Source organism: Aethina tumida, chromosome 8, assembly GCF_024364675.1.
Source record: "Aethina tumida isolate Nest 87 chromosome 8, icAetTumi1.1, whole genome shotgun sequence".
NCBI classification, from domain to species: Eukaryota; Metazoa; Arthropoda; class Insecta; order Coleoptera; family Nitidulidae; genus Aethina; species Aethina tumida.
The window spans coordinates 6,086,337-6,102,465 of record NC_065442.1 but is presented as its reverse complement, the minus strand read 5'-3'; the positions used below and the strand labels follow the sequence as shown (position 1 = coordinate 6,102,465).

Genomic DNA, 16,129 nt, shown 5'->3' with positions numbered 1-16,129 from the left:
TTAATTTCTACGAATATTATTATAATGTCTTACGAAATTTAAATGATCTGTATAAGAATAGTGATGATGGTGGTGATGTACCTTGGATTAAGGCATTAGAAGTCTTTTCCAATGTTAATGACAGTCTTGAAAGTTTCTGTTTCACCGAATGTTTGATATTTTTCAAGGATCAAGTGCTATTGGAGTAGTAGAATATGGGGCACTTGAGACAGACAGCGTAGGTGTGACGTCACGAGTCCCCCTCCCCTCCGGCGCCAGTGGGGCACTTGAGACGAACAGCGTAGGAGTGACGTCACGACCCTGTCGGCACGTGCCGCTCATCTGTTTGGGTGGTTGCTGGCCTTTGTCGGCAAGTGAGCACGCGCCACCCCTCTGTTTGGGGCGGTTTGTAGCCTTTGTCGGCATGTGGGCACGCGCCACTCATCTGTTTGTGATGGTTTATAGCCTTTGTCGGTATGTGGGCAAGCGCCACCCTTGTCGTGGGCCACCTCAGACCAAAAGCGTAGAAGTGACGTCACGAGTGTATGACATGCGCACCTTTCGTGGGCCACTTCAGACCAAAAGCGTAGAAGTGACGTCACGAGTGTATGAGTCGTGGGCCACCTCAGACCAAAAGCGTAGAAGTGACGTCACGAGTGTATGATATGCGCACCTTTCGTGGGCCACTTCAGACCAAAAGCGTAGAAGTGACGTCACGAGTGTATGACATGCGCACCTTTCGTGGGCCACTTCAGACCAAAAGCGTAGAAGTGACGTCACGAGTGTATGAGTCGTGGGCCACCTCAGACCAAAAGCGTAGAAGTGACGTCACGAGTGTATGACATGCGCACCTTTCGTGGGCCACTTGAGTCCAAAAGCGAAGGAAGACACGTATGTGCGCATTTGTTTATTTTTACCTGTTCGTGGGCCACTTCAGACCAAAAGCGTAGAAGTGACGTCACGAGTGTATGAGTCGTGGGCTACCTCAGGCCAAAAACGTAGGAAGACGCAAGAGTGAATGAAAATGCAATTAATTTATAATTATGATTTATTACATATTAAAAACAAAAACATATCAATAAGTTAACAATTTATTATTATTATTATTGTACATTTATATTACAATTTATTATTGTACATTTATATTACAATTTATTATACATTTTGTTATTTCGATACATGAAAAAGAGGTGAAAAAGTTCTTTCTTTCGTTGTTGCTTTCGAATCCCAGTCGTTGATTGGTGCAAATACCGTGTTTCTAAACAGAAAACATACATATACAATATTAATTATTCAATGGTAATTTTTGTAGTGATACACCTTTTTTGTGACTGATTATTTGACTGAGGCTCATAAGTGTAGTTGTGGTGGCTGTGATGTAGGCTGAGTGTACAAGTCCGTTTCTCACCCGATTGTACGCGTTGAATATATCAAAAACAAAATAGACAAATTGTATGTACCATATATATCTATATAATATTAATAATTCAAAGTTACCTTTTTTATATTATTATATTAATTTTTAATTTCCACTTAATTAGTTCCTAGGGACCTTGTATCCGAATGGCCGAGAACTGTTGTCATCCATGAAGAGTCTCTTTGTTGAATTCGTTCTGTATGTCTTTGTCTCCTCTTTGGTTACTACACGATGATCTTTTGTCCGCACAAAGTTCATCGACGTCAAACGAATGGGATCTGTTTTTTCTAGAACCATTTGTTTAATTTTCTCAAAATTAATCAACTGAGAAGCACTGTATGTTAAGGCGATCCCTTTCACCTTACAAACATGTTCGATACACTGCTTCGTCGTTGACCACACCGAGTATGCGTAATTTTTCGGCCCGCCCGAAACAAATTCCGTGATGTAGGAACCGATACCGTATACCTCCAGCTCATCAGTCATGTCCCCAATGAATTTTCCAGTCGGGGGATCTGGAAAATGGTTGCTTGACACATAGATAACGGAATCGGTGTCGTAGTATAAAACACGTGTGTCCAACATCTCTAGATATTCGTACAACTTCAAACGGGCCTGTGCTGTAACAAAAACTGCAATTACCACATTCACAGTAGGCAGAGATTCCACAGCCTCGTCGGCGTACTCCCAGTTGATTACAACAGTTTGTTCATTCACAGGAGTTATACTGTTGACATTCTTCGACGGATGCGCAAGGAGATCAAAGCATTCCTGAGGATCGTTGACGATGGTTGTTTGTGGTTGGTTTTCACGTTGTCCAAACTTTCCCCAGAACGAATTCAACATTAATTTGGCGAGGGATCGAAGACCAGGGTTATTTTCGATGCGTTCCGGTGTTAGCTTCACTTTTTCAGCTTCTTCAAAATCCACCAGATATTGTTGTTGTTTCACCACATCGTTTATGCAATCCGCGGGCCAGCCGGAGGCTTCCTGTTTAATTTTGATGAATTTATTCATCATTTCTGTGAATAAACCCGGCTGACCCGCCGCATGGTTGTATTGACGCGTTTCGTATGTCCACACTTCAAACACTTCCACAATCCTGTAGCCTTTTTCCAATGCTTTCAGGACTTCTGCAATTACCCATGTCCCTGTGAACAATCGTTCTTCCTCCATATGGCAACACTCACGCTGCTGTGAACTTTCACCACAGCTGTTGCAAAGGGCGAACATTAACTTTCCCTTCATCCTGACAGGGAGAACGGGGTGGTACAACTGCGCGGGTGGTAAAATTTTACATTTCACCATGCCATCTACGGTGGATAAATCAATGTCCCGGGCTGCAGATCCTACATAAATTGTGGGGTGTCCTAGAGGAAATCGGCCGTACTTGCACACAAAAGGGTACAACATACATCGATGTATTTGATGCGCTCACCCTCGTTACATTTGTAGTATGTAACAGTGTTTCCGGTTCGGCCTCCATAAAAACCGTCACGAGGATTCAATGGTGATGTTGCCAACACGGGATGGTTTTCGACAAAATCACGCACTTCACAACTCTGTTTTAATAATGCGCGGAAGTTACATTCCCACATTTCGATGACTTCAAATCCCAGGTTGCGAAGTCGAGTCGTTTTAATGGTGGTGGCCTCGTAACGATTTCGCATGGTATCCATTTTACCACCTCCAATCGATGTGTCTCGGTGAAATTTGAAACAGCTGGTGCATCCATGGAAGTAACAACCGTGAAACTCGAATACCTGACGCTGCTCCTCATTAAAACCGTCAACTTTGAGTCCTCCTCCTACTAGGTGTTCTCGACCTGGCGTGGTGTATGGTGATTCCTCGTACGTTCTCCTCCCACAACAACCATTGTAAAGCGATAACCGATTGATTATCAGCCAATCGGTAACCACCACGGGGAATAACGGCGATTGTATCGGCTTCCAGATAGTTTCGTGCAAACACCTTATCACACGCTGATGCCATTGTTGTTGCTTCGGTGAATGGACAAACCTTACACTCGTTAAGAAGCATCGACCTAAATGAAAGACAGGCTCTCATTAGTATTTCCACGTCCGACTTGCAATATGCGACGATTTCCTCCTGGAAATTAAAAACATCATTCTGATGCTCTTGATGCCAGTTTAAAAACGTATGTCGGTCCTCGGGCTTCATTTGATTCGGACCGTAAAATTCAGCAGATGGTAAAGGACCCACGTATTGCTGATTTTCCAGGGTATTAAACAAGTGTGGAGAATAACCCTTCTTAAAGTTTCCAGCAAGGCCGAAAGCTTTAGGTAGCTTTGCCAGAGCCATTGGAAAATAATTTAGCGAGTCCAAAAATCGCACATTTCCCACCTCAGCCAAAATAATTTTTGTCCCCCGCATAATTAAGTTTGGCTTGATGTCTGTTTTGGTGAGAATATAGTTCAGGATGAACTGATGGTCGAATGCTTGACCGTTATGTGCAATCACAGTCACTCTTTTGAAAATTTTGCTTTGATTCAGCACAAAGTTCATAAAATTTTCAATAGGGTTGTTGATAATTACGTGGGTCCTTACGCCGCATTTTTCACAAAATTCCACTTCCGTATCTAAACAGTTGGAACAACACAATTTAAACACACACAATGTGGTTTCATGCACTGCACTGCCGTCGGTCTGAATGGTGTCCTGTCGTGTTTCCAAATCGTAAAATATGAATAATAAATCAGTAAGGCAGGGTTCCTTTGTGTTTGGATGAATATAACACTGTTGATTTATCTGATGGTGTTTTTTACAGATCTTACAAAAAATTTCACCACATTCATGCCTACGTTTTCCATCGACAGTTTTAAAACACCTTTGACACAATCGCAAGTCGGCACACACGTTGGATGTCTTCTTAGTCCGTAGATGATTTTCCAAACATTTCCGGCTCCTGAAGTGACGATGACAATCCACACACTCTATTTTCTCCTCATCCTCGCACCGTGGTGATTCACGACAGCACGGACAAATCCCACTGCAACGATGGTTGACGCGTGTATTGTAGGGAAGATTACATTCTTCGCAGTAGTAATCACAGGAAAACGCAGAGGTTAACGATACAATCGCGTTGTAATGTTCTTTGTGGAGTAGTAAATTAAGGGTTGGTCCTTCACTTTGTCCTTTAAAAATCACCTCTCGTCCACCGGCACCGTACTTGAACACTGTAATTCTGTATTCGGATAAAACCCTTTGGAATGCTTGTAACTCCTGAATCCCGGCACCCTCTGCGGGAATATCAACACCCGCTCTCTGGCACAGTTCCATAGCTCGTATTCCTTGTAGTTGTCCAATGTCCCGGCGAACCTGTACGAATTGTGGATCACTGGTCAGTTTCGCGATTAACACTACAAGTGCCCGTGGCAGGCAAAGGTTATCAGAAGTTTTTATAACAATAATACCTCTTCTTGCAGCACATTCTTCTTCGAAACTATTATATTTTGTTTTCTGGGCACGCCCCATACCCACCGGCATCTTAATAACCGTCACTTTTATCTGAAAAGTTTCAGTGTTCACACCAGCCGAATTAGATTGGTATACTGATTGCACCAAATCGAGCACCTCATCAGCGGACACTGAATGCCTTGGTTTGAAGCGTGCCCAGGCTTCACCGCGAACAAGTTCACTACCAGAAAACGAAAACCTGACGCGATCCTCCGGATTGAGTCCCTCCAATGAATGTTGAACAATTGAGGTTATTCCGTTGCGTATCCAATTCACGGGATGAATGTTCTCCGGAACGGGGTTAATTTTAAAGGAAACAGCTCGCTGGATTAGGTTAAAACGGCCAGTCGATTGTTCAACATCGTCTACAACTTGAAATGCTTGTTGTTGTTGTGGTTGTTGTTGTTGTTGTTGTTGTTGTTGTTGATGTTGTTGTTGTTGTTGTTGTTGTTGTTGTTGTTGTTGTTGTTGTTGTTGTTCTTGCGATTCAATCTCATCTATTATGTGTAAACTCATGTTGTAGGACTCATCGTCATTATCTACAACGGAGGATTCATCTTTTGGAAAAAAAATATAAATAAATTAATAAATATATAAATAATTTGTATACATATATATATTTATAAATCAATTTACCATTGTTTGGTGTCAAGCCAAGTTCATCTATAACGTAGAAAATGATGTCTGAAGATTCAAGATTATTATCATCATTATCATTCACAAAGTGGAATGCGTTGTTTTCTGTAATAAACACAAATAAATAAATAAATAAAAAATAAATAAAAACAACTTACCCATGATAGCAGAATAAAAAGGTGAAGTAGAAGTCTAAAAATAAAAATAAAAAATACGAACAAAAATATTCGTGAGGATGATCAACAAAGCTATTCTTTCAAATAACAGTCAACAGTGTTAATAAACTGATGGTTGATGTAAGAATATGAAAATCTGAGCGGAAGACTCTAAATATAAGACCCTGTACCACCACCATCCCTACCATTACATTTCGAATGTGGGGGCGTTTCTTCTAGGGTGGTGATTTTTTCACTTCATTAGGTGGTGGTGGTTTCCTTTTATCTATTTGGTGGGAGTGAATAATATTTTATATATATGTATTTTTTATATATACATATATATATATATATATATATATATATATATATATATATATATATTGTATTGAGAAAAAAAAATTTAATATTAAAAATATACGTTACAAATAAATTTGAATGTTTTTTCAATTACCACACTGTTTGAAAACATCGGTGATAAATATGATGTACAGAGTGCTGACATTTCATTTCAATGTTGGTCATTGAGTATCGCGGTAATGGTTTATTAAACTCTGTTATTGACAACTTACCGTGGCTTGTAACAACGGGAATGAAGATAAAAAAGAAGCTCGGAATGGGTCATCGTACACAACACCAATTAAAATTTTCATTCAAGAAAAACATTGTCGACAAAATTCTATAAAAAGATTTTAAAATCGGTCGACATAAAACCAGGTAGCAAGTCACTACGAAAAATCGCTGCAGCGGCAATAAAAATAGACAAAGTCAACATTAAACGAATTGGGGGTCGAAAAAACGTGAAGATACCTAGAACAATTCCGTTTAGTTCGAAACAAGGAGGAATTCTGCCATTACTGCCAATTCTCGCTGGTTTATCAAGTATTGGAGCATTAATGGGTGGTGCTGCCGGTGTGGCAAAAACAATAGTCGACGCGAAAAATGCAAAGAAGAATCTAGATGAACAGAAACGACACAATCAACGCATGGAGCAAATAGGAAAAAAGGGTAGTGGATTGTACTTACGAAAAAACCCAAAAGGGTACGGTTTGTTCTTGGAAAAAATTCCAAAAAACTACCGATAAGAGTACCCGCACGAGCACTCTACGATCATGAAATAATCAAATTTGCCAAACAATTGAAAATACCCTATTTTAGAGGTGTTTTTATGCGTGACGCTCTACCTTTGTATCCTAAGAAAAACGAAAGTGCCGTCGTGAACCTGGACGATTCAACAAATTACGGAACTCACTGGGTTTGTTACGCAAAGAGAGGAAATCAAGTCAAGTATTATGATAGTTTTGGGGATTTACGACCACCGTTGGAGATAATTCGATACATGGGAAAAAATTGTCAAATTTATTACAATGTACACCCTGAGCAGAAGTTTAATGAGTCATCCTGTGGTCGTTACTGCTTGAAATTTTTATACAATATAAAACAATGAATACTTTGTCATACTATAATAATAATAATAAAGAAAAATCATTTAATTTTAATTGAGTTTTATTTGATGATGATTTTACATACATTAACTTTTCAATATACACACACACACACACATCCACAATTGTTGTTGTTGTTGTTGTTATTGTTGTTGTTGTTGTTGTTATTGTTGTGTTTTCTATTATTTTGTGTTAAATAAGCAGTGACCTAACTATTACCCAGTCTTATTTGAAACGTTGTGAGAGCAATGTCATATATATTTACTCTTACAAGTACCAACCACATATTAAATATTGATTTTGTAAATCCTATTCAGTTGGATCCCGAAGTACAGTACGGGCTCGCCTTAATTGGATTTCATTCGTACAACAGTATTCCGAATATTGATTCAAATTATAATACGTTTAACTACCGGAACATAGCCAATCGTATCGGATATATAGAAATCCCCGAGGGTGCATATGAAATAAGTGATATTGAAAAATATTTACGAAAGAGAATTATTTAAGATTCCATTGAAGATGAGTTAGCGGAAGGAAAGATTTTATCGATAAAACCTAACCATAATACCCTCAAGTGTGAAATATATAGCGAAACACTTGCAATTGACTTCAGCACACCGTCTTCTGTTGGGAAATTGTTGGGTTTTTCGGCAAAACTTCTAAAAACAGGAACACTTTACGAATCTGACTTACCTGTGGATATAGTAAAGATGAAAACATTACATATCGACTGTAACATTACCACGGGTGCGTTTTACAAGGACAGACCGACACGCACCATCTACGAATTTGCATTGGACATCAACCCTGGCTACGCGATTGAAGAAACGCCAAGACATATTATCTATCTCCCCGTAGTGAACAGAAATCAAATTTCAAACATTTCACTGCAGATTTTGGATCAAAATTTTGAACCTGTTAATTTCCGAGGGGAGGAAATTATTATCCGATTGGAATTGAAAAAGCTCACGTAAAATGGGTTCGACTTTCGATTACTATAATTCGGACAACAACAGTACAAATCCATCAGTATACGAAAAACCGTCATCGTGTGTGAATCAGCTTAATTATCAACAGCAAAAGAAGAAACAGAAGCAGAAGCAGAAGCGCAGGCCGAAGCAACGTTTGACTCTAGACAACGTATTGTTTTTACAATCACTGGGTTACAATGTCGTCGTACAATCAGGTGTTCGAGGTCTACCGCAAACCACGGTACGACGAAACAATTCAAAAAATGGAAACTCGCACCTATTACCCATACATAAAATCGTTCAATAATAATGACGTTATTGAAATCTCCATAAACCAGAGGGATTCCTGGGTACTGATGCACGAGGCGGCAATTGTGATTGAAGGGGAGCTGAGAAGAGATGGTGGTGAAGGTGAAGTTTCACTGGTCAACAATGCTGGTGCATTTATGTTTGACAATATCACGTACGAACTAAACGGAAAAGAAGTGGACTCTGTTCGTACACCGGGAATCGTATCCACAATTAGAGGATATCTTTGTTACAATCAAATGGATAGCAATATTTTGAGTACGGCAGGATGGTGTTACCCAAACAATCTAGTTACGACCAAGAACAAGTCAACGTTTGTTTTAAGAATACCACTGCATCATCTGTTTGGTCTATTTATCGTCTATAAACTAGCTCAATTTGGTAAACACACCTTAAGATTGGTCAGAGCTCGAAGCGATCTAGATGCTATTGTGTGTAAATCCTTGAAAGATACAGCACCCACCTCAGGTATCATCAAAATGACCAACATTTGTCTAAAAGCACCCATTGTTGTTCCAAATGACATGCTGAAAATAAAATTGTTGGATTCGATAAAAAATGATAAACCTATACTTTTACCATTCAGAAGATGGGAATATCATGAACTGCCACAATTAGCAACTGGATCAACGAAGGAAATTTGGGGTGTGAAAATATGTACAGCTGTGGAGAGTCCACGATTTGTATTTGTTGCTTTTCAATCGGACAAAAGAGAAAATGATTCGGTTGATACGACCGTCTTTGATAATATGCACGCCTCGGAAGTACGGGTCGTGTTGAACGGTGAATATTATCCAGCTGAACGACAGGGTTTGAATTTTGCCAAACACAGTTATACCGAATCACATTACAACTATACTCAGTTTTTTAACAATTTCAAACATGATGCATCCCAAGCAAAGCAACCTCTACTCGATTATTCAACGTTTAAGGATGATACCATATTTGTTATTGATTGCTCCAAAAGAAATACAGCACTGAAACTGGGTACTATAGATGTTAAATTGGAAATTGAATCGAGGGTCGCATTTCCCCAGAAAACAAAGGCATATTGCGTAATCGTGCACGATTGTGTTTTGGAGTATCTACCGCTAAGTGAAATTGTACGCACTGTGACTTAAATATAAGTTGGATATCGGCATCACAATGTGAATAGAACGAGAAAATATTTCATTGTGTAAACACCACAACGTCCACAACACTAGCAAACACATGGAATCCAACAAGTCTGTCGACGTCGACGTACCGGCGGACAACAACAGCAACAACAGCAACATCAACAAGAACAAGGAATGTGAAAGTATTGTTGCAATGAATTGCTGGCGGGATGTTTTCGAAAATCCGTTTAGATTTAGAAATTTAAAATATAAACCTGTAGTTAGAATAATTACACCAAGAAATGTATTGTAAAATTAATTGTGTGTACGAGTAGTAAAAATATCATAATAAAAAAAATCCTAAAAATAACAGCAGTTTATCATTATCGATTCGACACAGGGTCGTAAACATCCTTCAAACTGTTGTGGTTGATAAGATTGCAACCACATGTTGGGGTGGGAAAAATATTTTGTGAGAAAACTATTTTAATGTTTGCCTAATGTTTATAAACAATCCTAAATATGGCAGAGCAGTTTATCATTATTGGTTCGACACAGTAAACACCCTTCAACCTGTTGTGATTGATAAGATTGCAACCACATGTTGGGTGGGAAAAATATTTTGTGAGAAAACTATTTTAATGTTTGCCTAATGATTATAAACAATCCTAAATAGAGCAGAGCAGTTTATCATTATTGGTTCGACACAGTAAACATCCTTCAACCTGTTGTGGTTGATAAGATTGCAACCACATGTTGGGTGGCAAAAATATTTTGTGAGAAAACTATTTTAATGTTTGCCTAATGATTATAAACAATCCTAAATAGGGCAGAGCAGTTTATCATTATTGGTTCGACACAGTAAACACCCTTCAACCTGTTGTGGTTGATAAGATTGCAACCACATGTTGGGTGGCAAAAATATTTTGTGAGAAAACTATTTTAATGTTTGCCTAATGATTATAAACAATCCTAAATAGGGACAGAGCAGTTTATCATTAGCGGTTCGACACAGAGTCGTAACACATAAACCCTACACATAAATTATATTTTCATATTTCCGTATTTGTAATGAATTTCTATAAATTAATTAACCGTCTATATTTAACGTTTAGTTTCGAAATGTCATCGGTACCGAGCTCTTCGTCGTCGTCGTCGTCATCGACGCCGTCGCTGTCACCGATCATCAAGTACACCTTAGAAAAAATTGAAGAATTTATTCAAACGTGTATAGATCGGGAAAAAATCAATAGACTTGAACTGTATAAAAATAAAATTGAGAAGGTTGTTAATGTGCGCGAGATTTACACCGAATCTTCTGGTACACATTTTGAATCATGTATTTGGGCTAATCCAACGACTGTCGAGGGACCCGATACTTGTGAATGTTTTTACATATTCCGTGCAGTGTACGAAAGCAATCAAATGATGGGTTTAGACGCTGAGTTGTCTTCACACATTACCGCATCATCACCGTCCTTATCTTCGATGTCCGATTCTTCAGAGGCAATAAATCCATCACACTGTCTACAATTTTTATGTAAACCGGAGAGTTTCGATAAACTTTTGATATGTACAATTGAAATGTTAGGCATTATAAGAGAGTTGCTCAAGAAATAACAATAAATTTTTTTTTTGCTGTAAATTTATCTTTTGTTTTATTCCTTTGTAAAATACTTATATACCTAGTCAAAATTTTAAACTGCTTCAGTGTAAGACAAACCAATCATGCAGTACATACAACAGCATCAAAAGTTACCCATTGAAAATCTAGATTATCTTGATGACGAAGCAGCAACAGGTGTAAAAAACAGAAGGCATGGTGAATTGTTACCCAACTCATTCAGAGCTCTGTTTATTGGACCTTCAAATTGTGGAAAAACAAATGCATTACTGGCTTTAATTTACGATCCGAACGGAGTACGTTTTGAAAATATTTACGTATATTCAAAAACTCTGTATCAGCCAAAGTACAAACTGCTCGAATCCGTTTTAAATCGTATCAAAGGAATAGAATATTTTCAGTTTAGTAACAAGGATGAGTTGATTGAACCGTCGGAAGCTAAATGCAATTCGGTATTTATATTTGACGATGTTATATGTGAAAAACAGAATAAAATTCGCGAGTATTACTCCATGTGTAGACACAAGAATATCGATGCCATGTTTGTAGCACAAACATACACCAGTGTATCCAAGCAACTCATTCGCGACAACAGCAATGTAATTGTGCTATTTCGACAGGACGAGAAAAATTTAAAGTATGTGTACAACGAACATGTGTCTCCCGACATGGCGTACGAACGATTCAAGGAATTGTGCTGCGACTGTTGGAGGGAAAATTATGGTTGTTTAGTGATTATTAAAGACTTTCCTCTGGACAATGGACGCTTCCGAAAAGGATTTGATCAATATATAAAAGTGTAAGTTTAACATACAACGGAAACAGTCGTGACAATGTCGTCAAACAATACTCAGGTTATGCGTAAAATCGATGAATTATCCCGCAACATACGAAAAAAATACCAGTTACTTAAACAAGACAAATTGGATAGTGAAGCAGTGTTGGGTGAACTATTTACCCCAATCGCCAAACCATTAACTGAATTGACGGCCAAATTTAAAAATTCTACAAAACAGACCACACCAGCAACAACACAGCAAAAGTTGTACAGCGACCCACCACAATTGAAGAAAATCGACAACGATGACGACGATGACGTTTCCAAACAGTTAGAATCTGAAGATGAAATTTTTTACGATCCGGAACAAGCAACTTTGTCCAAGAACAGTAACAGTGATGGTTCATATGACAGCACAAACGACATGTCGACTATCGTCTACACTCCTTTGACTCGTTCATACTTGGACCTGTATTTAAATGACTCTAAAAATAGGGAGGTCGATAAAACGTACGGTGTAAAGTACGATGTAGAAACGGAGCGATGGTTGATTGGAAATTCTGAAATTAATTTCGATACCGAACTGGATCGTTTTACAATTGGAGGTCGAACGTACGACGGACGAAAAGGCATTTACGAGTTGCTGTTTAAAAAAAGTCCTGTTTTTTTTACAAGACACGATACAAAAGCGTATTTAGAAATTTTAAAGTGTACTAATGTACATCGAAGAAATTATGCACCTAATGGCTCTATAAGAGGCACGAATACGCTGAAATACAGAAAAGTGATTAAGCCGCTTATGGAACAATCAAACAAGGGCTCATCAACTGGCGATGGAAGTAGAGGAGGAGGAGGAGGAGGATGTGAAATACAGCGACAGCAACAACAACAACAACGACGACGGCAACAACGACGAGTACCCTTGTAATACGTTGAATAAACCCATCGAATACGTTTATTGGGATGATGTAAACGAACTGGTACAACGTCTAAAACTATTGGTTTCGTCAAAACATGCCGGAAATAACGCACATGACAATGAGATTATTTCAATCATTGAAGAACTAAAAGAGAGTGGAATAATAAATTAAAAAATTTAATGCATTTTAATCAGTGTAAGAATGGGGCTTAACAAGTTCGGACAGTCCTCACGCAAAGAGTTCAGCAATAAGGATCATAAAAATTGCAAACCCGTCTTACTACCCTTTGAGTTTACTCGAGACGGAAATATTGATTGTAAAAGTCGAAAATTGTGTAATGTCTTGGCAGCCACGAACCTTCTCGACGCTGTAAACAAGGAATATGTAGATAAAAGGTTTGAGGATCATGAATACGAAATAATTGTTATAAAAGAGAGATTTGATAAAACTGTAGAATGGATATCATGGCTCATGAACCGATTAGATCCAGCGACACAATCAGATAATCAGTAAAGTGCGAGTGAAACCCTTCAGTTGACAGATGGCTAAACAGACTCGACATGGTAGCAGCAACAACAACAAAAACTACAACAATCGCAAACACCACAACGATAAAATTGACCTGGTAAATGATCTACACCGACCGATGCGTATAAATTTTCCAAGAAGACAAACCGTTGTTAAAGAATTGGATGATTTGTGGCAGTCGGATCTTGGAAAATTGGACAAGTATGCCAAATACAATAGAAACTATAAATACATACTGGTTGTGATTGATTGTTTCTCAAAGTATTTATGGGTGGAACCATTAAAATCTAAGACGGGGACCGAGGTGGCAAAAACATTTGCAAAAATACTGACGGACAGACAACCGAAAAATTTTCAAACTTATCAGGGCACAGAATATTTCAACAGTTCATTCGAGCGACTGATGAAGTAGCACAACATAAATCATTACAATACGTTTAGTAGCAAAAAAGCAGCGATGGCTGAACGTGTAATACGAACAATAAAGGAGAAATTGTATAAACATTTTTCACTGAATGGAGAATACAAGTGGCTAGACGTAATTCCTAAAATAGTGTCGGATTATAACAATACAGTGCATCGAACAATTAAAATGAGACCGTCGGATGTGAACAAGGAAAATGAAGAACGTTTATACAGAGATGTGTATGCTGGCATTAAAATATGGACGGGACAGGGAAAATTTTCCGTCGGTGATTTTGTACGAATTAGCAAAGTAAAACATGTGTTTGAAAAGGGATACACTCCAAACTGGACCGCTGAAGTTTTCAAGATATTCAAAGTGGTGCACAGCAATCCGAGAACGTACATTAAAAGATCTTGAGGGTCCATAATCAATGGTGGTTTTTATGAACAAGAACTGCAAAAGACAAAACACCCTGACCTGTTTCTAATCGAAAAGGTTTTACGTAGACGGGGTAATTTATTACTCGTCAAATGGTTGGGTTATAAGAAAGAAGAATGGATTGTCAAAAATAACGTTGTAGAGTAACCTGTAGAGACATGTTGAGATCTGTCGAGACCTGTTGTACAATTTTCTGGGGGTTAGTTGGGTGAGATTTCGTTATTTGTGTATGTGTATGTATGTTTAGTAGAGTTTCAAAACTCGGTCCGTGCAGACTGAATAGTGAATAAAATTGTAATAATAGATAACGTAAAAAGAAAAAGACAACGAGATGAACTTTACGGACTCTTGTGGAACAACAGTTGTGGATATTGCGGAGCAAGGCTTCAATTACAATGCCGAGTTGGATCGCATGTGGAGGAACTTTCAAGTAGAGATTCAGAAAGAAAAACATCTTTTGTTTTGCACCACCCACGAATTCAGTCATGTTTGCCAATATGAAATTGAATGTGGATTAAGTGTTGTCAGAGACTGTACACCTGTAGTTAGAATAGTGAACACCTGTGAAGATGAAACCAACGTGTCCTTTGACATTGAAGAATGGATAAACTTTATTCGAATTATTCAGAATATTTCAACTGAGCAACCGGAGGAGATAAGCAGTTTATCAGTTACATTTCAAAAAGTGTCCGAAGAAATTTGTTTATCATATGATCCGATATTTAATTGTGTAAATTTATATCGAGCAGACAGTTGTGTACTTTTACACATGTGCGACATTGAAAATATTATTTTGTTAAATGGTATAATATGTAGTATAATAGAAATCTTGACAACGGCATTCCCCTCTCCTTTTCTTCCTCTTCATACCGATAATTGTTTGTAATTGTTAGAATATGTACGAATGTTACATTAATAATAATTAAATTTATATTGTAATTATTGTAGGTTTATCAGTTTAGTAATTATATTTGTAAAAAATATTATACATTTTGTGAAATAAATACTGTATACTCTATTTCATTGTTTTATTTACATACATTTTAATTTACGACTATGGCATTTTTATTGTGCATCATTGTCGTTCATTCAAGTTGAGATCTGATAACTTGTACAGACAAGTTGGATTTACTCTGTCAAGTCACGCCTACTACTACCACCACCACCAACACTATTTTGTGATTATTGGTCGGGAGGGTGAGGGTGAACTTTACTTTTTACATTTTCATTAGTGTTGGGCATAATCGATATATTTCAATAATCGAATGATTCGAAATAATCGATACAAATAATCGAATGATCATTCGAATGATCGATTATGAATGACAAAATACTTCATATCTCATACAGACATCGAGTTGTCTGCGCACATTTCGAATTAACGAGTGACAAAATATTTCCAATGAATGATGTAGTATTTCGATTATTCGATTCTGTAAATTTTTAATATTTATGCATGTTTTAACTGTACTGAAAGTTATGAATATAAAAAATCAAATATTATTTACTATATATTATTTATTTAGGTGTGTTTCTATATTCGGTCGTTTATATGCAACGTTGTCAAGAAGTGTATTGTGCCAAAATTTAGATATTGAATGATAATCGAAATATTTAGACTATAAATCATAGATCACTTTACCACATAAATTTATTTGGGACAACTAATTAATTTTTCTGAAGACTTAAATAACAATGTCAACTTGGCAGTGTTGCTTTCATGTTCAACAAAAATGCGCAGAAGCGTGATACAAATCATTCGTTCATCCGAAATATTTCATCACTCGGTTTTTCGAAATATTTCGATTATCCTTTAGAATCATGCGCAGATTCGAGTTTTCGAGATATCATTCATAATCGTTTGGAATAATCGAATGACCGAGTGACCGGCCATAATCGATATATTTCGATTATATCACTCATAATCGCCCGTCACTAATTTTCAT

The 16,129-nt window shown here is 37.7% G+C and overlaps 1 protein-coding gene across 1 annotated transcript; it reads right to left on the bottom strand.

Moving 5' to 3' along the window:
* Window positions 1-1,516: 1,516 nt before the first annotated feature.
* LOC126266422 (uncharacterized) lies at window positions 1,517-2,704 on the bottom strand. Its single transcript, XM_049970320.1, has one exon. It carries the CDS (start codon window positions 2,702-2,704, stop codon window positions 1,517-1,519), a length of 1,188 nt encoding a protein of 395 aa, XP_049826277.1.
* Window positions 2,705-16,129: the final 13,425 nt, after the last annotated feature.

Bases quoted from the DNA above. Each gene is read 5' to 3' on its own strand.
- LOC126266422 (XM_049970320.1), bottom strand. From the start codon at position 2,704: ATGGTGAAATGTAAAATTTTACCACCCGCGCAGTTGTACCACCCCGTT.